The sequence below is a fragment of the Strongylocentrotus purpuratus genome, unplaced genomic scaffold (genome assembly GCF_000002235.5).
Source record: "Strongylocentrotus purpuratus isolate Spur 01 unplaced genomic scaffold, Spur_5.0 spur5_scaffold_3, whole genome shotgun sequence".
NCBI lineage: Eukaryota > Metazoa > Echinodermata > Echinoidea > Camarodonta > Strongylocentrotidae > Strongylocentrotus > Strongylocentrotus purpuratus.
Window position 1 is genome coordinate 37,049,451 of NW_022145609.1, and position 24,347 is coordinate 37,073,797.

General features: G+C 37.0%; 1 protein-coding gene across 7 annotated transcripts in view; it reads left to right on the forward strand.

Annotated features, from left to right (window-relative positions):
• LOC576159 (dual specificity protein phosphatase CDC14AB) overlaps positions 1–24,347 on the forward strand; it is a 66,866-nt gene that overhangs the window by 37,034 nt on the left and 5,485 nt on the right. Inside the window, exons 11-17 of one of the 7 annotated variants that reach the window (XM_030996424.1) lie at positions 2,200–2,321; positions 4,663–4,713; positions 6,162–6,188; positions 10,545–10,565; positions 15,388–15,516; positions 17,567–17,669; positions 22,777–22,841. In XM_030996424.1, the coding sequence (XP_030852284.1) occupies positions 2,200–2,321; positions 4,663–4,713; positions 6,162–6,188; positions 10,545–10,565; positions 15,388–15,516; positions 17,567–17,669; positions 22,777–22,841 (518 nt within the window). Of the gene's footprint in view, positions 1–2,199; positions 2,322–4,662; positions 4,714–6,161; positions 6,189–10,544; positions 10,566–15,387; positions 15,517–17,566; positions 17,670–20,649; positions 21,127–22,776; positions 22,842–24,347 lie in introns of those variants that run through there. The other 6 variants (XM_030996428.1, XM_030996429.1, XM_030996425.1 and 3 more) reach the window with 6 other exon arrangements.

The following is a 24,347-nucleotide window of genomic DNA, read 5'->3' on the forward strand; positions in this document are numbered from 1 at the left end:
GGAAGTATTCTTAGAAAAGGGCAAACAAAGGCTATTTGTGTAGCACCTCCATCGCTGCCTCTTACGTCACAGCCCTTAGACCAAAAACGATCGCCTTCACATTCTCGCTTCGAATCGCTCGTGGAGGCTTGTTTAAATGATTGTTTTTTCAGTGTCAGTGGTTTTTTCAAATCATTAATTGAATTGAATCTTGTTTATGAAGTGTTAATCTGGCACAATATTCTAAATTTCTTGAATTTCATTGATTATAATGTTTTTCTTCTCCACCCTCCTTTAAAGGCTGGTCACATATCAGTGATTTAATAAAGATTGTCATGATCAAATCGGTCCATGTTGAGAATGTATGGTGCGCAATAATTTATGCTTTACAATTTTCTCTGATCATATACATTTTCTGCATATGACTTGCACACATATTTATACAAGTTTTGTATGCCCGAAATGTGTACAATGTGAGCATGGTCCAACATTTTCGCCCTCTCGTTTTACAGAGCAACTCTTCAAATACATGTAGAATTTGTCTTTGAAGACAGAACCCTCATCACATCCTCAATACTTACTATTGAGCACAGGGTCTTATCAACTGGAATGAATCTTTAATCTCTTTCCTTGTTCCATGTTCTTCTTCTTCTTCAAATTGATAATCTGCCTCCTTCAATCCTGAAGATTCTTGCAGTTGTATATACTGGGGTGTTCAGGTAGACCACCACACCAGGGTTTCCCCCCTACTCTTATACGAATAGCGCAGTGGGTTCCGTGCAAGGGTTGGTGACTCTCCTTTACATGGGGCCTCCATTTAACATCCTATCTGAGGGACAGAGTGTTTTCCACTTAACATAGCCTGCGTCTATGAAACAAGGGGAGGGGCACGTTAACACACAATGCAGGCTTCAGTCATCCGCCTGGGTGGGATTCAAACCTGAGATCTTTGGTTCGACAGGCAGACACTTTACCGACTGAGCCACCTCGCTGTTCAAATGATACAAATCAATCTTTGGACCGAAACTCCATTGAGAATCTCTCTCTTTCATTTCTTGATCAAAAGATCACATACACCATATAACTCAAAGAGACAATGGTAGGAGAGTCATATGATGCCAAACATGAGGACAATATTGACTGTAGTCCTAAGCTACTGGTATCCCACTTTTGTTTAGAGGGAGAGGTAGTAGTCTGAGTCTTCTATTCAGAATCACCCACTTAGAACCCAGGTCTATTGTGACTGGGTTGGCTGCCCTGCAAGCTCTATTGATTATTGATTATTGATCTGCTGCTATTAATCCTGCGATCGTATGCAAGGGTAGAGATTCTAATAGAAACTCCTTGAGAAAAGGCATTTTAAGTGGGATTCGTGATGATTACTGAGGATGTGATGAGGGTCTATAAACTTGCATCTTCAATTAAAACCTTTTTACAGTCTTGTTAAAATGTACAAAATTACTCTGTGAGCTGTGTCGAGGTTAATTTATGTACCAAACTCTCTCCAAGTACAATAGTTAATTAAACATCTTTGTAACAGTCTTATTTTAATGTTCAAAATCAATCTGGGAATCTTATTAATTTGCCTTCATCTTACAAATTCTCCCCAGGTGAAATTGTTATCCTATCAGTCAAGATGAGCTCATGCATGATCTTCTGACAGCTCCATTATTGCACTCTGTTTTAGAACATTGATCACAGAGGGTTTTAGTCACAATTCACATGTTCTCCCAAACCTGCTGATGTTATCTTTCATGAATGGGGAGGGGGGATGTCCCTCCCTCTCTAATTTGCCATAAAAAAAAAAAATTCATCCCTCTTCTTATCTAGGACATCTTTTGTTGCTTCTTAGGGCTTTCCCTTTATTTCTTAGCTCCTTAACTAGGCCATTGTATTATCATCTAAATAAAGTGCATTGGCATCACTTATAAGTTCTTAATCTAGTCCAATGACATGGTTTTGTAAATTGGGGCAAACAGGTGTATTGTCTGTCAATATTTTAATAATTTATCAGTTTGAAAGATTGACTCATTCATACATGTATGTTATATATTGAGAAAAGCATGTTGTATGCTGAGATCCATAAGATCTTTCTGTAGTATGAATTACATTTTTTTTAAAACATTATCAGACATAATCTTTGATATCAAACATGCTATTATTTTTGTTGATTTTAATTCAATAAGACAATTAATATCTTTGATTCCTTCAACCACACAGCCTGGTGAACAATACAAGCTTCGGTCCACACTGAGCGGCTCACAAGCCATGACCCAAGGGGACAAGCTTCGACAGCTCAAGGTCTCAAGGAAGGCAAGGTCGGCCACCACGGGCAGTCTCAAGTAAGAATCACACATATCACATTTCATATGTAGAGGTGTCCTGGACGAGTGGATACGTCACAGAACTGTCGATCACAAGGTCCGCGGTTCGAATCCCGCCGCGGCACTAATGTCCTTTGGCAAGACATTGATCTACATTTGCCACACTCCACCCAGGTGAAGTAAATGGGTACCGGTAGGAAGGAAATCCTTGAATGCTGTGAGCACCGAAATCGGTAGCCTAGCAGAGCCAGGGTAATATTGGAGCACTTTGAACACCTTGCAGGGTGGATATGTGAGCTATATAAATATCCAATATTATTATTATCATTATTATATCATAAATATTCATATATCACAGATATTGGGGGAAAAAGAAAAAAATCTATCCATTTTCATGTGAGCAAGAGATCCTACGATACATGCTCTGGTGATAATTGTTCAGCAGTCAATTTTCTACATTTACCGAATCCCCAACTTCAGCCATGTACCAAATGTTATTCGTAACCCTAAGCATCTTAGGACTCGATAAAGCCCAGTGCAATGTTGCCAGAGCATGCGTCAGGTTACTTACACTAATTTGATTTACTTTAAATTCATTATCTTCATTTTACACCATATAATCTTGTTATACTAGTGGCTCCTGTATTTTATCATTCCCGTATACTTTATACTGCGAATACCTGGAGAAGCAAAGGGATAACTTTTGCATTGTGAGGTGCAGCCATTAGTGTGATAACTGTTTTATTTTTTATTTTTTTGGTAAAATATATGAAGACAAAAATAGGCATTTGTTGTCATTTGATACTGCAATTTCAGGATCGTAAGGTAGAAGAGCTCAAAATCAGTGAATAATGCTGGTACTTTTAGTAATGAAAAACGAGATAATTCTTGTATTCTAATGGTTTGAGTTAGCCAATGTCTGTTCCCTATTCCTCTTTCTCTCTCCCCCCCCCCCCCCCCTTCTCTCTCTCTCTCTCTCTCTCTCTCTCTCTCTTTCTCTCTCTCTCTCTCTCTCTCTCCCTTTCCCTCCCACCCCCCTCTCTCTCTCTCTCTCTCTCTATCCCTTTCCCTCCCACCCCCTCTCTCTTTCTCTCTCTCACTTATTGCATTCTGTTACTTATTTCCTGCTTTGTATTTGTCATTTCCTTTTCTCTCTCTCGCTACTCTCTCCCTCCTCCCCCCCTCTCTTTCTCTCTCCCCCTCTTTCTCTCTCTCTCTCTCTCTCTCTCTCTCATTTTGTGCTTTGTATTTGTCTCTTATAATATTTATTTGTTTCTCTTTATACTCCTTTCGTTCTCTCTCTCTCCATCTTCTAGACCTGGGAGAATATTTTTTATGGGCCTGGGTGTGTGTGGGATGAAAATGAACATGTCGAGGTAAATTAGGTAACTGATATGTGGCTGCATGGACCCCTCGATTTCCTCAGCCTGAAAAAGTTTCTCCAGTACAAGTTTTGCGAGAATGTTTTGCTCTGTGGTTTATTCTTTACACTAACCGAACCCCTGACGTCCACCCTGGTCTTGGCATTTTACCTAATCTCGACCCTAACCCTAAATCTAGCCTAAACCTCATTGCACTTATCCCTATCCCCGGAGCCAATGTGAGATCCCCCTGAAACTAATTCCGTTAAGATCTCCAGAAATGCAAGCTATGGTAATCTAAAAGAGTGTTCCTTAAATTAGCATTGGAAAACTTGATGGGAATATCTAGAAAGGGGAAGAGACGGAGTTGAAAATGTTGTTTTCATTTAATACGAAGTTGATAAAGTGTACACTGTCTTTTTGTAACATTTTAACACAGTCAAGCCTGCCGTAGTGGCAACCTTTCATTTCTTCCTGTATATACGGTAGTGGTCACCCTTAATTGTCTCCCTCTCGGATGATAATTTGTCTTTTATAACTTGTCTAGGAAAGGCCACCTTTCTCATTGTCCCTTTTGCAGGCCTTTATAGACAGGTTTGCATGTATGTTAAACATAGACTGACCCATCATCTCTTTATTACAATCTTATTCTGATTGAATCAATTTATCATGGACTCAGGAATAGGTTGAAAATAAAAAATAAAGTGTAAACTTTGTAAAGACATTTTTATTTTATGGAAGACAGCAATCTACAAGTTTATTCAAATAATCTTGCAATGTAATTTTGTGTACATGTACACCTGTAAGTTTTATGTGGAATTGTGAACTTCTTATTAAATTTGTGAACAGTGATGATATAAATGTGGAATATCATAGCAGGAGGGTGTTAAAACTACACTCAATGTCAAGTACAGCCAAGGTGTTTCGAATTTGTATGCATTTGAAATAATTGTTTTAAAGATGTCATTGTATTGTTATTTTTACTTGCCTTCTTGTAGGTTAGATGAAGGCAAAATTCACACCCGATCAACCTCCTCACAGCCATTAAGGTTAGTACCATGTATGGTTTCTTATGTACATGTACATGCTTCCCAGTTGTACTTCTATCATTTAAACTTTCCTTTGAAACCGTGTTTCTTCCCATTACTTATTAAAGGCGTCTTCATACAGTTATATGTGAACTTGTGTTTATATGCAGTGGCAGAGCCAGGATTCTTAGACAAGACGGCGTAATTAACTGTCCAAAATATATGACACCCCCTTCCCCCCCCCCCCCCCAAAAAAAAAACACCTATGGCTCAAAACACTTTCTTGCAAAATCAGATTGAAGTATCGTATGTGGCAGGCTTAAAAATGAGAGAGAACTTGTCAGAAGGTTCTATCTCAAAAAGCCTGTGACGGTGGGCACATTTATGTCTAGTAAACTCACTAGAGCAAAGGCAAGACCTGGGCCCGTATTCAATTCAATACTTAGTACAAAATTTAAGCTTTTTACTTAGTATTTTACTCTAAATCTAAGCCAACTCCATACAAGACTTAAGTCAATTATTTTGAGGCCTTGATCGGCAGGCATATGGTATTCTTACGCAGTATTATAAACCTGCGCACAATTATATCAGCGCGCATTTATTGCAACGCATCAATCGCGCATTACTTTTGATTGACCGTGTGACGTCACAATGCTTATCAGTATTAAAGTATTTTACTTAGATTTTGTCTTGCGTAAGTATAAGTCTAAAATGCGATTTGAATACGAGATAAGTAAATTACTTAACTTAGCCATTTACTTAGTAAATTTCCTACTTATGCTAAGTATTGAATTGAATACCGGCCCTGGACAATAGATTTACACCACACATTATCTTTCACAGCCATGAGTGAAAGGTACAAGGTAAAAGTAATGTACAAATTATACTGCTTTTGAGAGGTGTTCCGTCTCCACAGTTTGGTGTCATATCACATCAAAGAAGAAAAGCTAAGGAGTGAGCAATCTTGTAGAGAAGGGGATGATTTGAGTTTTTAATCATCTCTTTATCATATGGCCTTTTCAGAGTTTGTGTGTGACATGCTTTTCATCAGCTAATAATTTGTCATTGGATTAGTATACAAAGTCAACTTTAAAAAATATTATTTCATATTTTATTGATTCTACACATTTTTGGAATCCTATACCAAGCACATCTGCCAATTACACTTTTGAACTATTTTACTGATTGAAGCATTTAAATTCAAGCCTTGCTTATTCATTTGAAGGAAACTCATGTTTTCTATTTGTTGATACTTTTCTAAGTTCCTGCTTAAAAACACTCATGACTAACCCAGATTTGTTCAACCAAATAAAAGTACATATTTTATCACAAAATACTCCTCAAACTGTAATGTGAGTCAAATTGCAATTTTCTTCAAATGCATTACGGTATATAATATTTGTGCTTTATCTTATTATTTTCCTTTTTTATCAAATTCACATCACTCCTTTAAAAATATATCAACGCAGTCCTCAGTTTCTGCGGACGTTTCTGAGGTATCGTATTATCGCATCACATAGCACCTTGCCTGCATATTTTGCAAGGCTATATGCTAAATATTAACTCAGTGAATATGATACTACATGTAGCTCAAATCTTTATAACCATATATTCTTGTTTTAACTTGCATTACTCTTTGAATGGGTAGTCAGGACTAATTTTAAAATATAAAAAGGCACATTTTTTTTTTTGTTCGTTAAAGAAGTGCTAATATTATAGCATAACTGACTCTGTAATAGTTTTCCAGATTCGGACCCAAAAAGTTCTTTGTTAGTGTAGTACAGGGAATAATTTTCCTCAAATTTTTTGATTAGCAATTTCAGCCAATGGATAAATATTTCAAATGAAACTCTGTACATTTCTATGGAAGAAAATTGCTACACAAAAGATATTTTGTATAGCAGTCATGCAAAAATGCATAGCAAATTGCGATGCGATACCAGGAAAATTATTCCCTGTAGTATCTAGAGGTCTTGTTTTGTAACAACTATGTCATGTTTGTGTTGGTTTAATAAAACAAGAGAAGGGTGTATTACTAATTGCCTTAGGCCAATTGAAGTGACCAAGTAAAGATACAATTTGCAGAGCTGCCAACTAGTACGGATTTTCCGTAATTGGTACGGAAATTAACGACCATTACGGAATGTTGTCTCAAATTACGGATTTAAAAAATTTTTTTTTTTTTTTTTTTTTTTTTTTTTTTTTTTTTTTTTTTTTTTTTTTTAATGAATAAAATATGATTTATCGTAGCGAGTGCTGTGAATAGGAGCCATTTTTCATGATAAACTGTGTTGTGATGACCTGAAATTCAATACTTAACATCTTTGTGTGAGTAAAATCACCAAAAATTTCAGATAATCATGCGTCCGCGCAGTGTTGGCGTGTCGTTTTTTTAGATTCATAGCGCCGCATAAGAAATTACTGATTTATACCCCAAATTACTGATTTTGAGCCTTGTGATTACTGATTTTCTGTTCTGGAGGTTGGCAGCTCTGAATTTGATGTAATGTTTACGTTTAACATTTCTTATTAGAACCCAGTAGTTGAAATTTGTTTGTCTGTAACATTGAAAACAAATGTAAAAGCTAGAAGAAGTAACAGTAGTAGTAACATTAGCTGTAGTGGTAGTGGTAGTAGTAGCAGTAGTGGTAGTAGTGGTAATGATGACAGTAGTAGAAGTAATAGTAGTGGTAGTGGTAGTGATAGTGGTAGAGATAGTAGTAGTAGAAGTGATAGTAGTGGTAGTTGTAGCCGCAGCATTATCGTTATAAATAGTAGTAGGAGTAGTAGTAGCAGTAGCAGTAGTGTGAATAAAAGTAGAAAATACATATTATGCAAATGCTGTAATATTGATTGTTGTATGCCGTAATCAAGCATTCAAAGAAATCAGTCGTTCCATCAAACCTTTTTGTGAATGCACAACAGATTTGCATGGCATGCAGTGACAAAATTCAATTACAAGAATGACAGAGCTGCCTTGCTGTGCAATGGATTTGGACCGTTGTTTTGTATATCTATGGGATTTCTATTGAGTGATGATGTAAATACTGTACTGTTAATACTGTATAAGGCTACATGTATATAAGATACCTATTCTGGCTCAAAAGACATTGCTACTGTGGTGATTTGAAGTGCTGTCATACAAGATGAAATCAATGAACACTCTTTGGTACAAAAATGGTGTAAATTCAATTTATCTTCTTTTATTCTTCTTTGATGTTTTTTGGAGTGCATTGCTGTAGGAAGACATTTCCTGTGTTAAAAGATGGGGAAAAACTGTTATGTGTGGTTAAAGGGATTGGGTATCTTTGCCTTAGATTCTCTGTACAAAATCTTGGATTTAGCTCATGCTGCAATCATAATTACATGTATAAACCTTTAGGTCAGACAGGAATCCCATGACTTTTTCGAGCCGATCGCATGTTTGATTATCAAGATATTTATGATTGGAATTCGAAATTTCAAAAACCATTTTCCCAATATTTTTTATTACACTACAGTCTATTGGAGAAAATTAGTATGGTAAAACCGGTAACTCAAAGATTTTACTGTTTTAAAGCACTTTATGATCATTTTCAAGTGCAATTTCTTTAGGGCTTCAATATTACACCATATCACAGACACTGATAACACGTAGGGCCATTGCGTCTCAGATTTGTAATACTGGAAATATTGTTAAACAATGCCTTTAAGTACAAGTTTGTTGACCAATTTATGTAACTGTAGAGTAACTGTTTAGGTTAAAGAGAATAGAAATGTAGATTTCTGTTGTTGAACAAACCTTATTAATATTTCCATTAAAAATTACTTGTAGACATTGGCTGATCGAGTAGCAGAAAACTCATTTGTTGGTTATAATTAAACAGAAAAAATATATTCTGAAAAGTCAAAAGAAAATCAGTTCCAAGTTCAGAACCGTTTGAGATCCTTCGTGCTATAAAAGAAACTGAAAGTAATATCAAATGATTGTAAATATAAATCTATTACATATCAAAAGGAAATTATACCAATAACAATCTCCTTCAGACATGTCTTGTGATACTAGATTACGGATGTACCTTTTGGAAATGAATCCTGCTCGATATAAAGATCAGTTGGTTTGGCTTTTTGTTGCTTGCTCTTAATACCAAAAATTTCAACTACCAGGACCTTGTATTATAAAGAGTTTCGATTGATTCAAATAAATTGCAACTTGAAATTAATCACAACTGTGTACTGAAGAGATAGGAGTTGCAATAAAATTTGAGTTGTGATCCATTTGAATCATTCGCAAGACGGTGCCAAGGTCTAACTTATTACTATAAGTACTCTTAACATCTTACAGGAGCTTTTGAATGGATTGTTTGTGTCATCATGAACATGAAGTGTATCTGTCATTGATGTTTTGATAGTGTGATAAATGTAGCTTGTATTAGTTTCACATCCAGTAAAGTCAAACATGACTCTTTTGGATCATGACATCTTTGTGCCTTTATTAAGGACGTCCATTTTCATGGCCAGAAACTTTAAATTCATGTACATTTCATGGATGTAAAAGTTTCTGGTCTTAAAGTAGATGTTTCAATGTTGGGAATGTCGATTTAAACAGGATTTTTCTGCTCGTGATTAAACCATTTCTTTCTGTGGTTCAAAGAAATCACTCTAGTGTCACCGGTACTTGATTTCGAACCAATGCTTTTTAATGTGAGGAAAGCACTTGATCTTAACAAGGGCTTGAAAATGGAGTCTAAGGCAGAAGGACCATCTAAAATTCACAGTAACCCCTTCATACAGAGGTCACAACAAAGAGATAAAGCATAACCCTCATTTCTTTAACAATAAGTTATCTGTATTGATTCCCTTTAACAGACTTGTGTTGAAGCCTGACAGTTTCTTATGGCTGATTCAGATATGAAAGGAATCAAAGGATAAACTGCTCCAAAACAACAACGTTTTGTTTTATAACGTGTGAATGAAAGGCAACTGCACGCAACAACAGTTTCACATGTCGTTGCCTGGCTGGCAGAAGGGCGTTAGCTCAAATTTCAGGTCAATAATGAAACTTTAAGCAGAAGGGCGTTAGCACTAAATCGCTTCAAACTTTCATAAAACTGACTTATTTCCGAGAAGAAAAAAATGTGGCCGTGTTCTACTACAACATTTCTATTAGTCTTTTATGTTTTAAACCAATATTCGGGACGGAAAGCAGTTTAGATATAAAACAAATCTTTAAATGCGGATATTTCGAAAAGTAGTTTTCGACTCGCTAACGCCATTCTGCCACCCGGCCGACGATGTATTCTCTTAGCTCTGTGTTATAAGATACAGAAAAGTGAAGCGTATTATACTTTATGTCGTGAAAATCCCACTGCCGTTTACCTTGTCATAACTGAATAGAAAGGTGTTATTGTGGGGGTTTTTGTGCTCTTGTAGCTCAATCACTTTTCTCACTGAAATCTCCATTTTCTATCATTACTCAATCAGATATCAACCAATCAACACCTTTTGTTTCAACAAATAGTTGACTGCTTCGTGTTGATTGGTGCATTATTTAAAAGTTTAATTGCAATCTTCTTGCAATGGTAACCGGGAATAGGTTTATATTTTGATGGTATTTTGGAAGTCCTGCACTTTGGATTTTTACGTTCCCCTGAGTTGCTGTGTGGCATGAAATGCATTGATCGATATTTAAAAATCCCATATTTATGCTCTCTCTCTCTCTCTCTATTTTTTTCTCTGACCCATTCATCCTCCCTCTTCCCCAAATCCCTTCCCCTTTACCATTTTATACCACCGACCACCCCCCACCCCTTTATATTTATCACTCCGATCCCAACCTACCCCTTCAACTGATGATGTCGGCATGGCAACAGGAACAAAGCAAGTAGTAAAAAGTAAGCTACCTGCATCACTTCCAACTGTTTGCTGTTATTGCTTAGAATCTAACTTACAGAGTGATACTTTTATTGTATTCTCATTTTGCCAGCACTCTGCTATCCACTTTTAAAAAGATAGAACACTTAACATTAGCTTTGTTAACGTTTGAAGTATTATCCTTTTCCTTTGCACTGGGTGGATTGTAAATGGATGCAAACGTGATTTTTTTTTTTCCCCCCCCCTTTTTGTTCACTATAGGTTTGACTGCACAAAGTTTGCCTTGCATAAATGCAAAATTCACTTGAGATTTACAAAACATTTGCCTCAAATATTCAGGTTTCACTCTGTCTATAGCTGTATCTGTCTATTTCTCTCTCACCCACTCTCTCTCTCTCTCTCTCTCTCTCTCTCTCTCTTTCTCTCTCTCTCTCTTTCTATCTCTCTCTCTCTCACTATCTCTCTCTCTCTCTCTCTCTCTCTCTCTTTTCTCTCTCTCTCTCTCTCTCTCTCTTTCTCTCTCTCTCTATATTATCTATCTATCTATCTAGTATCTGTCTATCTACTGGTATCTCTCTGTCTCTCTCTCCTCTCTCACTGTGTCCCTTTTTCACTCACTCTCTTTAATTACTCCATTCCCTCTCTGCCCCTCTCTCTCTCTCTCTCTTTCTCTCTTTCTCTCTCTCTCTCTCTTTCTCTCTCTCTTTCTCTTTCTCTCTCTGTGTCTCTTTCTCTCTCTCTCTCTCTCTCTCTCTCTTTCTCTCTCTCTCTATATTATCTATCTATCTATCTAGTATCTGTCTATCTACTGGTATCTCTCTGTCTCTCTCTCCTCTCTCACTGTGTCCCTTTTTCACTCACTCTCTTTAATTACTCCATTCCCTCTCTGCCCCTCTCTCTCTCTCTCTCTTTCTCTTTCTCTCTCTCTCTCTCTTTCTCTCTCTCTTTCTCTTTCTCTCTCTGTGTCTCTTTCTCTCTCTCTCTCTCTCTCTCTCTCTCTCTCTTTCTCTCTCTCTATATCTATCTATCTATCTATCTATCTAGTATCTGTCTATCTACTGGTATCTCTCTGTCTGTCTCTCTCTCCTCTCTCACTGTGTCCCTTTTTCACTCACTCTCTTACTCCATTCCCTCTCTGCCCTCTCTCTCTCTCTCTCTCTCTCTCTCTCTCTCTCTCTCTCTTTCTCTCTTTCTCTCTTTCTCTCTTTCTCTCTCTCTCTATCTCTTTCTCTCTATCTCCCACTTACATGTAGGCTAGAGTGTATCTCTCTTCATCTGTACTTCTAAATGCTTTCAAATGTCATTGTGCTGTGCTGCACTCACAGAAGCAAATCATGTTCCTGTATTATTATATGTCAGATATGATTTGTCAGCATTGAGATCTAGTCTACAGGCACAGCCTCTAATATGAAACTTAATCATGATTCCATTAAAGGGCAATCCAACCCTTCTAAGAAGTTTATTTGTATAAAGCATAAACATAAGATTAACAGAATGGCGCAGGTTTGAAATAAATCAGACTGAAAATAAGAATGTTATGGATGGTTGAATATGAAACCACTTAGTTTGTGGATCTCATATCGGCAGCTCTTCCATTTGTCTTGTACACAATATCTGTTTTTATTCTGAGTGCCTTCTCCATTGGAGCACTACTCATAATATTTTATGGATAGCATACATATATGTATCTTCTGAAGAAAAAAGACCTTCCAGAGTCTAACATTTTTGAAAAATCGAAATTTTTGTTAATTTTCGTGTTGGAACAAATGGGAAAGTTGTCTCCCACTACATGTACATCATAGGAACATTACAGATTCAGCCAATTTTAAGAGCCCATGCCCATGATAGGGATTATGACCTTCAAACATTCATAACTTTCTCATTTTTTTGTCCAATTTCATTCAAACTTTCACCAGTCTACTTCTCTGACTTTTCTGCTTTCCTCATATAGAGTAGTTTGCAATCAAGGTTGGGTTCCCCTTTTAAACCTTGAGCGTAGCCTAGCCTAAATTTGTCAGTCTTCTGGCTGTTGTGTCAGGTGCAGCTACTGCAGGGCCTATGGACTCTAGTATACCATGCAGAAATGGTAGTGTAAACAGTCCATACACTCAGTTGCACATTAAAACTGACAAGAGTCTGTGCGTACAAACTACATTGATTCCATGAACTACATTGCTTAGCCAGAATTTGGAATTCAAAATCAAATCAAATCGCTGCTTTTAAACGTACACTTTATCAGGTTAACATGAGTGAGGACCCCTTTCCCATCATCTTGTTATTATCATGCTAACCATAAGATATCTCCAGGCCTTAAATTTCGTCATTTTTAGGGCAAGGCCAGTTTGGCCTCGAGTACCTCATATTTTTAAGGGCACCAAGGCCAAAATATTTTTACAAAAAGGGCATCGAGGCCAAAATATTTTACAAAAAGGGCATCGAGTATGAGGCCAAAAAAATTGATTCTACTTTTGTTAGATGTCATGTGTATTTTATGAAACTTGTGTGGGATCAATTTCCCATGACTTTTAGCACCAGCTTCTTCACAGAATGTATAGAGGTCTACGGTACATACAAACAAGGCGGCGGCCCGCAAGCCTTAGATTTAGCAGCCAGGAGCAAGGGGCAATTTTTTTTTTAAGTCGCCCTTTGCCACAGGAATTTACCAGAGCAAGGGGCAATTTTCCAAAAACAGATAGGCCCCTTATCTAATCATAAGTTCAAAGAGAGTTGTTAATTTCATAATGTGAATAGATCGAACGATCAATTTAATAACTTCTTAATCTTAACAATATGAACAGGAAAGATTGATTAAGAACATCAAACTTGCACATTAAACAGTATTCTAAAGTAACTAAAAATATTGATGAGCAAATGAATAAATAAATTGTCAATTTCACAAACATCGAAAGTCAGAAGGACTTGGCAAGTTTACCGGGCCGGGTATCCCAAATCAAAATCGCACCTCACACACAAACCTTCCGCCACTCTCTCGGTAGTAGGACTAGGAGCAAATTTGAAGAAATTATCTTTTTAACTCTTGTATAGAAAGGTCTAGATAGGCCTAACTAATGAAATAAGATGTAAAAATGTCCTTATAGACATTCGACAGCTGAAAGTGACACGCTCAGCTCAGTTGCGTAACGTGCATTCACGAAACCAAAATCGTTCCTCGCACACACACTCTCGCCACTTTTGGTGGGAAGCTGTCGGGCTGGAAGTTTGCCAGCGAAACCGATGCACCCTCGGAGACTCGCAGCGCGTAATTTTACCGGGACTCGAAACGTTCGTCTTGGGAGGCTGGCGGGGTAGCTTTTTGAAGCGAGGTCGGCTGGTGGCAAAATGAGAGTAATTACGATCGAGAACATCGTAGGTGTTCTTAACTTATTAATAAGATAATTCTAAATTCTATTTGAGATAAAATAATAAACTAGACCTACAAACAAACCTCGACAGATCTCTAATGACTATTTGAATGCTTGTTTATTTCTCCATTTGACGATTTGTTTTCTTGATCCTGGCCTTTGATTTGTACGTACGTACGTGCGTGCGTCAACAACATGCACCATAATTATGCATATCATGCGATCGCATGAACGTACGTGCGCTAGCGCATTGCCTATATAATAACAAAGGGCGCATTTTCACGGCACTTGCGCCTTATTAAAGCACTAAATACGAAGCTAGAAGAGAGCTCGTGGGCGGCAAACTGTTCGTGATTCGTGTATTTTTTCTGTTCTAATAATTTATGGGCGCATTTTCACGGAAAACACTTGCGCCTTGCCGTCTAGTTTAATTTAAGGCCTGTATCTCTCAGTTTAAAAATTAGAGTAAACTCTACATTCCCAAATCAACAAGTTTGTCCGTTCCTACAATATAACCTTAAAGTTTCAAACCACATACCTGATCTTTAACTTTACTAACTGTCGTGTGAACTGAACTATTATCATACTATAATCATGATCACTATAATCATTCTTGCATTACTTTGTGAAAGCATCTCAAACTTTAAACATAAATTGTAAGTAACTGTATAGTGTATATATATTCACCTTCTTCACTGTGAGTTGCTTTCTAATATAAAAATATTAAATATGTACTGCTTGTAACCATTGCTAACAATATAGCTCCATGGTCTTACAACACCTTGGACTCTGTAAGTCTGTTATTACCATCATCATCTGCAAATTTTCTATGAATGCATACATTCTCAAGTATATACATGTATCCATTAATTATCTTAATGTGAATACTGGTTGATTTCAAAGTCTTGTAATATAGCCAGAGAATGAGTAATTTGCATCCCTGCATCATGATCAAATACCATGTGGGCCTGCAAACTAAAACAACCTGGGCCCCATTTCACAAAACTTGTCATTAGTGACAAATGATACATGTAGCTGTTATAAAAACTAGTGAAATCCTTGCTTCTGATTGGTGATCAGCAGATTTGACACTGAATTTTGTCATTTGTCATTAAAAAATGCTTTGAGAAATGGGTCCCTGAGCCCCGTCTTATAAAGAGTTGCGATTGATCCAAATCAATCGCAAGTCCTGTAATCAATCGCAAGTTTGCAGTCCCATATCTCGTATGTACATAGTTGCGATTGATATCAATTACGAATAAGTTGCAATTGATATCAACTCTTTTTAAGAAGAGGCCCAGAAGTGCGTGTTTACTCACATCTGTTTTGTTTTGTAGCGAACTAAAAAGGGTGCCCGTAAAAGGTTTTTGTTATACTGGAATCCTGTCTGTGCTTGCAGACTCTTTTTTTTTGTACACTTAAGTGTATGACACAATAATAATCAAACCATGCCATCTTTCTATCTTTCAACAATCTGCAGAATTTCCTCAGCCACCACGTCATCGACATCCCCCGTCAAATCTTCCAAAGTGGTTTCCCCTACGCACACCTCCACTAGTACCAGGCGGACCACCAGGCACTCTGCGGCCGCAACCACTGGCCTCAAAAGGTGAGTGGTCTTGGACTCTTCCCATGCCACGCAAATAATATCCCTCCTTATCCATCATGGGATAGAGAACTACCCAACGCTTCAAGATTTATAAGCTAACTTTGTCCAGTGCAAGATTAATCTATCCTGGAGGGCATTTCACAAAACTTGTCATCAGTGACAAATGACAGTTTTTTGTTATAAGCTACTGAAATCCTTGCTACTGATTGGTTATCAGCAGAATTGTCACTGATTTTTGTCTTTGTCATTGAAAAAAGGCTTTGTGAAATGGGTCCCAGGTGTTGAAAGGGTTGTCATGGAGCTAATCAAGAGTGAAAATGGGTAATGTTGCAAAGCCATTGTGTTGCACATAGCAATCCTTCCATTAATTGGTGCCTATCGTTTTGTGCAAAATTGCATGTGTAGCCAACAAGGGACCATGCAGAGAGACAAAGGAAGCAAACAAAGGGTTAATTCTTGTACTACAGTAAGGGACAAGAACAGCTTGTAGTTCTTCAACAAATGTAGAAGAGGCACATCCTGTACATAGTTTATAAAGGTAGAATAGGGTTTTGTACAAAGATGATCTATGAGACAGGGTACTATAATTGAAAATTCAATCCCCGAAATAGGATTGTATGCATTGTTCCCTTTAACCTTTATTTTGTAGGGGGTCCAGATTTCATTAATTTGGTTCTGTGTGCATTATAAGCCACATGTTAAAATTATGCAATTTCGAGGGTCCTGAATTGATGGGACATAAATGTTGCAAGAGGTCTTTGTATGTTTTTTCTTCTTCATTTTTCCATTTATAATAGCATCCATCTTGCATTAAAAAAAATTAAGCAAACAAACAACGTGCAAAATGAATTGAAAATATTGCAGTTCTTGAACTGTGCATCAAGGCATACCATATTCTATTCTTATTTATGCTGTATTTATTTCATGCCATTTGCATTGCTTTCCTCTTCAAAGTTGTGGAGGGCACCAAGTTTGTGTTGGCTCTTTTAAAAAGATTAAAGCAGCTCTATTTAAAATCCTAGTTGAAATTCCGGCACAAGTATTGTGGTATTTATGTGGTACTTTGTGCTGTACACGTTATTTATTGCCTTGTCTTCGAAATTGCATCGCTGTCGGACCATACAGTGTGTGATGGGTTTTAAGGCATAGACCTAGATACATTACATGTAACTGTTTCCCTGGTTGCAAAACCACTGAACAGGTAAAACTATCCAATCTCCTTCCCTATCTAAGTGTGATGTTCTAATACTGTTGACATCAATGTCTATGGTACATTTCTTTTTGTGTTCAATTTGTATATTTATGTGGAAAGTTAACATCATGACAAGACTCTCGTTTGGTGGCTGGATTAAAAGTTGTCCTAATCTACTTGTCTGTTTGATGTTTGTGTAACTTGTAACAGGAGTAGTGCAGTTTTCATGTCTCACAAATTCCCCACAAATGTAGAGATCGACATTCAGTATTTAGAAATAGAAGAAGCATGTCACTGTCCAAAGCAAAAAAAGGTGTAGTTGTTTTTTGTATTGTTTGTTTTACATGTAACTAGTCTTTAGGAAGGGTAGCCATGTATTTTCTTTTTTTTTTTGATGAATTGAGCTAGAATGAATAAAGGGCAGGAAGAGTTGGAATGAAATCAGTGTTTGGCAAAATGACAGTTATTATTACATCTACCATACATGTATATATATATATATACATGTAGTAGCATGTTATTGCACTGTAGAATACAAGAAAATGCAACATTATTTCTCTGTACTTGGCTGCTACTATTCACAAAATTTGGAGTGAGATTTTTATTTTTTTTAAATAATTTTTTTTAATTGGGGGGAGGGGGTAAAGATAAGAAAACCCTGTCTCCAATCATAACAGGTCATATGTGAGGAATATGAAAACTAACATTATTGTTACTTTTTTGGGCAGTGTGGGGTGTTTTTTCTAAACCTATAAGAACTCTTTTTATTTTGTACATTGCCCCCTCTCCTCTCCTCTCCGTCCCCTTCGTCCCCCTTCATTCTGCCGCCTTGCTACGCCCCCTCTCTCTCTCTCACAGCGGCTCATCGAGGATTAACAAAGAGTATAGCACAGGACACAACGCAGGCGACTACACCACTAGCACCACCTCCTCTTCACTCAAATATACCCGCTCTACACCAGTAAGTAGGATTTGAATGACCCCCTCCTCCTCCCCTCCCCCTTCCCCTGCCTGCTTGCCCATTCACCTCTGCCTACACTCTTCTATATATTTCCTTCTTGGCACCCCCCCCCCCCCCACACTCCTGCACTGAAGAACTACTCAAGTTTAAACTTTGCATTGCTTTTCTTTCTTTTTCAGTATTTTTTGCTTGGTACATGTTTCTCTTAATATCTGTCGTATAGATTTTTAATATTTTTATTTATATCTACGTCAATCTGGCTGTTCTTTTTCTTGTCTTCTTTTTTTTTCTCTCTCTTTTTTTTCCTCGTATTTTGTATTGATCCTTACCCTAGTTTTTGAACTTGAACAGCAATTTGCAGCACTCAAATTTCTTTAAAATTACCTTCTCTTATTTGTCTCTGTTCCCCTCTCCCCCCCTCTCTCTCTCTCTCTCTCTCTCTCTCTCTCTCTCTCTTTCATCTCCCATATCATAATTTGAAGTACCATCTATGGTGTTTTCAGATTGATCTTTCTTGCTTTCCCCACCCTCCCCCTTTATGCAGTTAATTTTCAGTCTATTTGTGTTTTCTGTGGTTGATTCTAATCATATTCTAACTCTTATTTTACATTTTACTTCACTAACAACTGGTTTATTATATTTGTTACTAATTTTGAATTAAACTATTTACCATTCTGAACGAACTGAAAGATTAAAGATCAAACTATCTATGAATAGAATGGTATTTCTTCAATTTATTCAAATTTCTCTCTCTTTAACCCCCTTTTTCTGCTTGCATTTTTATCCCTTTGCCGTGGACTTCACTGGATATTTTGCTTTGATGCCAATCCAACAATTTTGCATATATTACAAATATATTGATGTGTTTGTGTTTATTTATTCACTCCACTGTTTCCTTGTATAGCAAGGAATATGTAGATCTGAACTTGGATTTGACAAAAATATGTTCATGGTTGTAATTTTCTTATATATTATAAATGTAATCATTCCAAAAGCTTAGATTTTGGATGGAAAAGTATTTGTACAACAATACTAATGCCAACAGGGTCAAATGACTTGTTTTAAAAAATAACAGTCTTTTCTTCCCTATCTTATAAACAGTTACAATTGATTCAAAATGAGCGCAACCTCATATCAATCATTATTCAGTACCGAAGGCGTTTGTACGTACGTGTACCTGTATGTGATTGATCGGAGGACTGTAGTCAAGTTGAATCACAGGTCTTTATATATAAAAATAGGCTTTGACTGTTTGCTATCAATTTTGAGGAGCTTTCTTTAAAATATTCACATCATATCTACAGCTCACTAACTCACTCTTATCTCATTATTTCCTTTTGTCTTTTTTTCTTCAAATAATGAAGCCATTAATACCTAGCGGAAAGCTACAGTATCTGGAAAGCCAGTTAGCGTATCAACCAAGGAGATACATTTACATGTAGGCAGGCAGGCAGGCAGATATCAGCGTTGTTTTTCTTTCATTTCTCTTTTGCAAATTGTGTTTGAAAAAGAAGGGCAAACTTGAACCAAGGGCTGTTTCCAATACAATTATCTGCCGTGTTCATGACATTTTGAAATAGATTATGCCAGTTTACAGGGGGAAATTGATGGATATCGATTTACAATGTGAGTTTTGGGCACTTATGAACAAGCACTCACATCATTTATCGAACTTTTGTGAATTACAGTCATTTGACATGACTGCTAAAGTAATAAAAGGTTTTAGATGTTAAACAAAGTATCTGGAGTCATGAGGTCAATAATTCATATTCCTGAGCAAAAAAAATTCTGCTTTTGTGCAAAATAAAGGAATATAACTAAAATAGCGATTCAACCTCACATGCATCATACCGCCATGCAAGTGGAATTGGCAATGTCACGATCACCAGCAAATAATGTGTTGCACTGCACCTGACAAATTCTGTGCAATGGAAACAGCCCTTGAAAAGTTCAAAGTTCAAAGGTCAAAACAAACATGAGCTGCCCAATAAATATTATTTGCCAGAATGTGACAATTTCATGTCATCCAGCATTTAGATTTCTTTTGCTCCAACTATGGTGTATGTACTTGTAATGGCGCACTTGATCACAACACTCTTTCTTCTTCCTGTCCTTGCAGCTCGTTGAAGCAACAAAGCATCTTTTCTTGTCTCATGAGGGCAGCATTTTATTGTAGCTTATGTTGTCGCCGTTTGCCAAACTATCTTTCAGTTTCTTGAATTGTGCATTTATATGTGTACCCACTTTGTTCAATTTATTTTCATTGTACCTGATCTAATTTGCATTTTATTTTACAGAAATAAGAGATGGCACGTGCTAAGAAGCTGATCATTTTGCTTGTCACCTGTTCTAAATATTATTTTTCTTTACTGACATTGTAAGTCAGGAAAAGACAGTAATTCTGTTAAAAGAATTCACAAGAAGTGCCTTTCAATTTCACTTTGTAGCTGTTTAGCCATTTTTGTTCTTCTTGAATGTTTTATCAGTGTTATGTATGGAATAATGTGAATCTCCAGAAGGGACCTGAAATGGATGCTTTTTGTACTTACACAGAAATAAGACTTATTCAGATATTGACATTTAAAAAAACAAATTATTGGTGAAAGGATGTGCTAATCAGAGATTTCCAGCTACTTTTGAAGGATTCTTTCCAAGTAAGCTTGAGAAGTGATGGAAATGTATCTTTTTTTAAACTTTAATTCCAAACTTACTATCGGATTCTAGAAAACTTTAAGATAAGAAATTTCAGTTGATAAGCAGGAATACTATTCCTATAAGAAATTAATTTGTATCATCCTTAGCCTTTAAAAAAATGTACCAAATTCTGCACGAATTGAATGCGGAGTTCATGTTGTCATGGAAAATACAGTTTCAGGTCCTCTCTTGTGATGCGTTCTGCTTAAGGTATTCCAACCTTGCACCCAACTTCTGCTATGTATTTTTATAATCTCTGTTGCTTCCTCTCTCCTCCTTGTGACAGTCCTCCCGTCGCTCTCGCATAGCTCCCGCCATGTGTCGTTGCTACGAATTGGTCCAAGTCTGGTAAAAAAACAAAGAAGCATGGCCATTGATCCTCTGCTCGCACGCATGCATATACCCGACTTTCAAAATGTATATTGATGTGTTAGGGTCAGATCCTAGGTTGATGTTTTCTCTGTGCTTTATCATGATTTCTCACAACATCGAAAGGGTGAAATTAGGCCTGTCTACATCAGCTCGAGATTGCCAAATATCCCGCTATTTTAACTATCCCGGTTGCAAATTATCCAGCTAATGTGCGTCTTCATCAGCCCGCAGTTGCAGTTAGCAGGATATTTGGTCGAGATAATCATCCCAAGATATCTTGGGCTATATTGCAAAATATCCCGCTATTTGCGTCTTCAAAATATCTCTAGCTCGAGGTTGAGTGTCGAGCTGATGAAGGCGCGATTTGTAACTCTGGGCTTATTTTTCAAATCAATTTGGCAATCTTGAGCTGATGAAGACAGGCCTATTGAGTCTTGTGTTGTGGGGGTGATGACAGGTTGCTGACGATACATTCCATGTGAGATGATTGAATGGCTTGCCATACGCTGTCTAACCTGTTTGATATGAAGATGCTAGTATATTTTGCATGGGTTATTTATGTGCATCCGGTATTATAGCATGTTGCCTGACGCAGAATGTATCCATTCATTGCTTTCACAGAAAGCACGGATTGTCAATCACAGAGTCATTAATTTGTTTAGTATACAGTGCTTCTTAAGCTCTTTCTTTTCTTTAAGTTGCAGTCTGTGTGGATACTTAAGACGTAATAAGAAGTTACTGAAAATGTACTGTTCAGTGTGTAGGGTTTGTATACATGTACAGTGTAAGTGACAAATTGTCCTGCTGTTGTATTTTAGTCAGAATGTGCATGTGAACACACATCTTTTTTGTTACCAAAGTGATGATGTTGTGTAGTATCACTATGAACATGATAGACAAAGAAAGAGGACAAAATATACAGTAGGTAAATATGTGTAGAACAGGTGTCACATGCATATTCACCTGTTCTACACATTTTTACATAATAGCAGTGAAGGGAGGGTCCTTTGTCTTCCACAGCAATTGTTGAGGGTAGAATGAGGAACTGTATATTTTGTCCTCGTTCTTTGTCCGTCATGTTCATAGTGTATGAGATGACATATCAAACCAAGTATTGACATTCACGTTGCATTAATAATTCAGTACTAAACTGCCAGCGTGGTAGGTGTACACATACCTGTAGCTACCTGAGAGACATAGTTACATCACCGGAAGTTGCTTCTCATTGGTCAGGCATTTCACGAAGCTCCAAAATAGTTCCCTCTCAAAGAGATTGTACGTACAGGAGAGAACTATGTTGAGCAACATGATTTAACCTCAGACCCATCTCACGTATGCGTGGATGCGTGTGTCACAACTTTCTCTCTCAATACGCTATGGGTGTACACGAAAACATGAAACAACATTCCAACCAAACACACAATTAATTTCCCAGTAGTTTGCATTCATGTTTCACATATATTTCAAAACATGTACATGTATTAACACGGCAACACCATTTATATCATTTCTAATAGACACATTGTAGTCCAAACTTCATAATAACTTTGATAGCTAGCATACAGCATACGGTATACAAATATTAACTGCTCGCTCATGAGGATGATGGTGGGAATGATCACTCCCAAGGTGGTGTTCATACCGGCCCTTCTATCACGGTAAAAAAACATTACAATGTTTAATAGTAACGTTGTGATGCTCGCACCATAGTGTGCAAACTATTTCAACACTCACACAATCTTACGATGTAGGCATCCTAAACAAGAAGAAATCACAACCGAGAGAGACTGATCTCACTAGATCATACAGTGTAGTATAGTGAAACCTGTCTATAAAGACCATCCAAGGGAGACAAGAAAAGTGGTCTTTATAGGCAGGTGGTCTTTATGTACAGGTTCCTTTGGTGCATGTTTCAATGAGAAACCATTTTCAAGGGAAACAAAAAAATGTGGTCTTTGTAGACAGGTGGTCACTAAAGCAGGTTTGACTGTATAACAAGATAACAGGCATGTATCCCATCCATCCATGAATTGTTTCTCAGGTGATTCAGCAGCTATACTCTACTACATCATCAACAGACAAGGTATTTTCGGTCAAGTATCCTTGGTGAGTGCATAGATCACAACACAAACCTCTTATCATCTTCACTCACTTTGATCTATACAGTGCTGAAACCAGAACCAAGAACCTTCTCCCTCCCCCCCCCCCCCCCCCCCAAAAAAAAGGGAAATTGTTTTTTTGATGTCTTGGGAAGCTGCATCATGCAAAATTTTCTGTGTCTATCTGGTTGCAAATGCGCAAAATGAAATGGAAAAAAAATTGGAAATAAAGTTTGTCTTGTAACTCGTTATTTGCTTTAGATTGAAACCCTGTACTGGTCTGGATTTGAGCACTTCCATCCCCTTTAGAAATCTAATAGAACCATATGAATATATGCAACCTCTTTTAAATCTCTTCACATTATTCATTTGACTTTTTGCGGATCACCACACTATCACAGTATCACACTATAGTTTGCTCTTGCTCATCTTTATATTGCTCAATTCATACATCAACTTTTATCTTTCTTTCTCCCCCCCCCCCCCCCTTTCCACAGGGTTGTTTATTTTCAAAACAAATTCCATCATGACATGTACAGTATATCCATACATTATATACAAATGATTAAACATATTTACATCAAAAAGCATAACGTTTATACAGAACAATTAAAATTCCATAGTACATTAAGTTTACATATACCGGTATACCAGATAGAGCACAACATATTTACTTTCATCCTCTTTGTATAAGCTACATGCATGTATTTGCAGTGAGACAAATAGCTGTTAGATGTCTTAGTGCGTGTTTCAAAGCCACATACCGGTAGGGTTGTGCTCATAGACTACTCTTCTCTTGCCAGATATATAAGTATTATTGATCTGACTTTCTTTCTATGAATTTCATTCAAATTTTTCACACGATGGCATCACTTCATTTTACGTCTATTTTGTGTGTGTGATGTCATGCTATGATAATTCTTTCATCACATCTGCTTTCTACAATGTGTGTTATGCAGAAGGATTCCCCCCCCCCCCTCTTCTTTGATAATGAGCTTAAAGGTAAAGATCAGTTTTGGAAACGCCCCCTTTCAAAAAATGAAATGGAAGCTCTTATTACCAATCATGTGAAAGAATATGTTTTGACTATTAATACATGATGAAACAAATTTTGCCAAGAAACCGCCTACTAATTGATATATTTGGTAATTTATTATATCTATTTGGACCTGATAGATATCGAGCACGTGTCGCGTAGTCCCATATACATCTTTCTGTGTACAGTGCTGGTAACTTTACCAAGACTGGGCCAAATTTCTTATTATTTTGATGATTCCAGAACCTTGCAGTACACACCAATACTTATATGCTAGATGATCAACCTTTTCTGATCGATTCCACAATGTTTTTGTCACAATGCAATCGAATGACCATAATTGGTCTTTATCTTTAATGTCATCTCAAGTTCTGCTCTTGAAATTCTTTTCAAAGAATAAGTTTATATATACCAAAAAGGTAAGGTAGAGCCGGTATTTGAAAAATTGCTGTTGAAATCCAATTGCAGTTGCATACT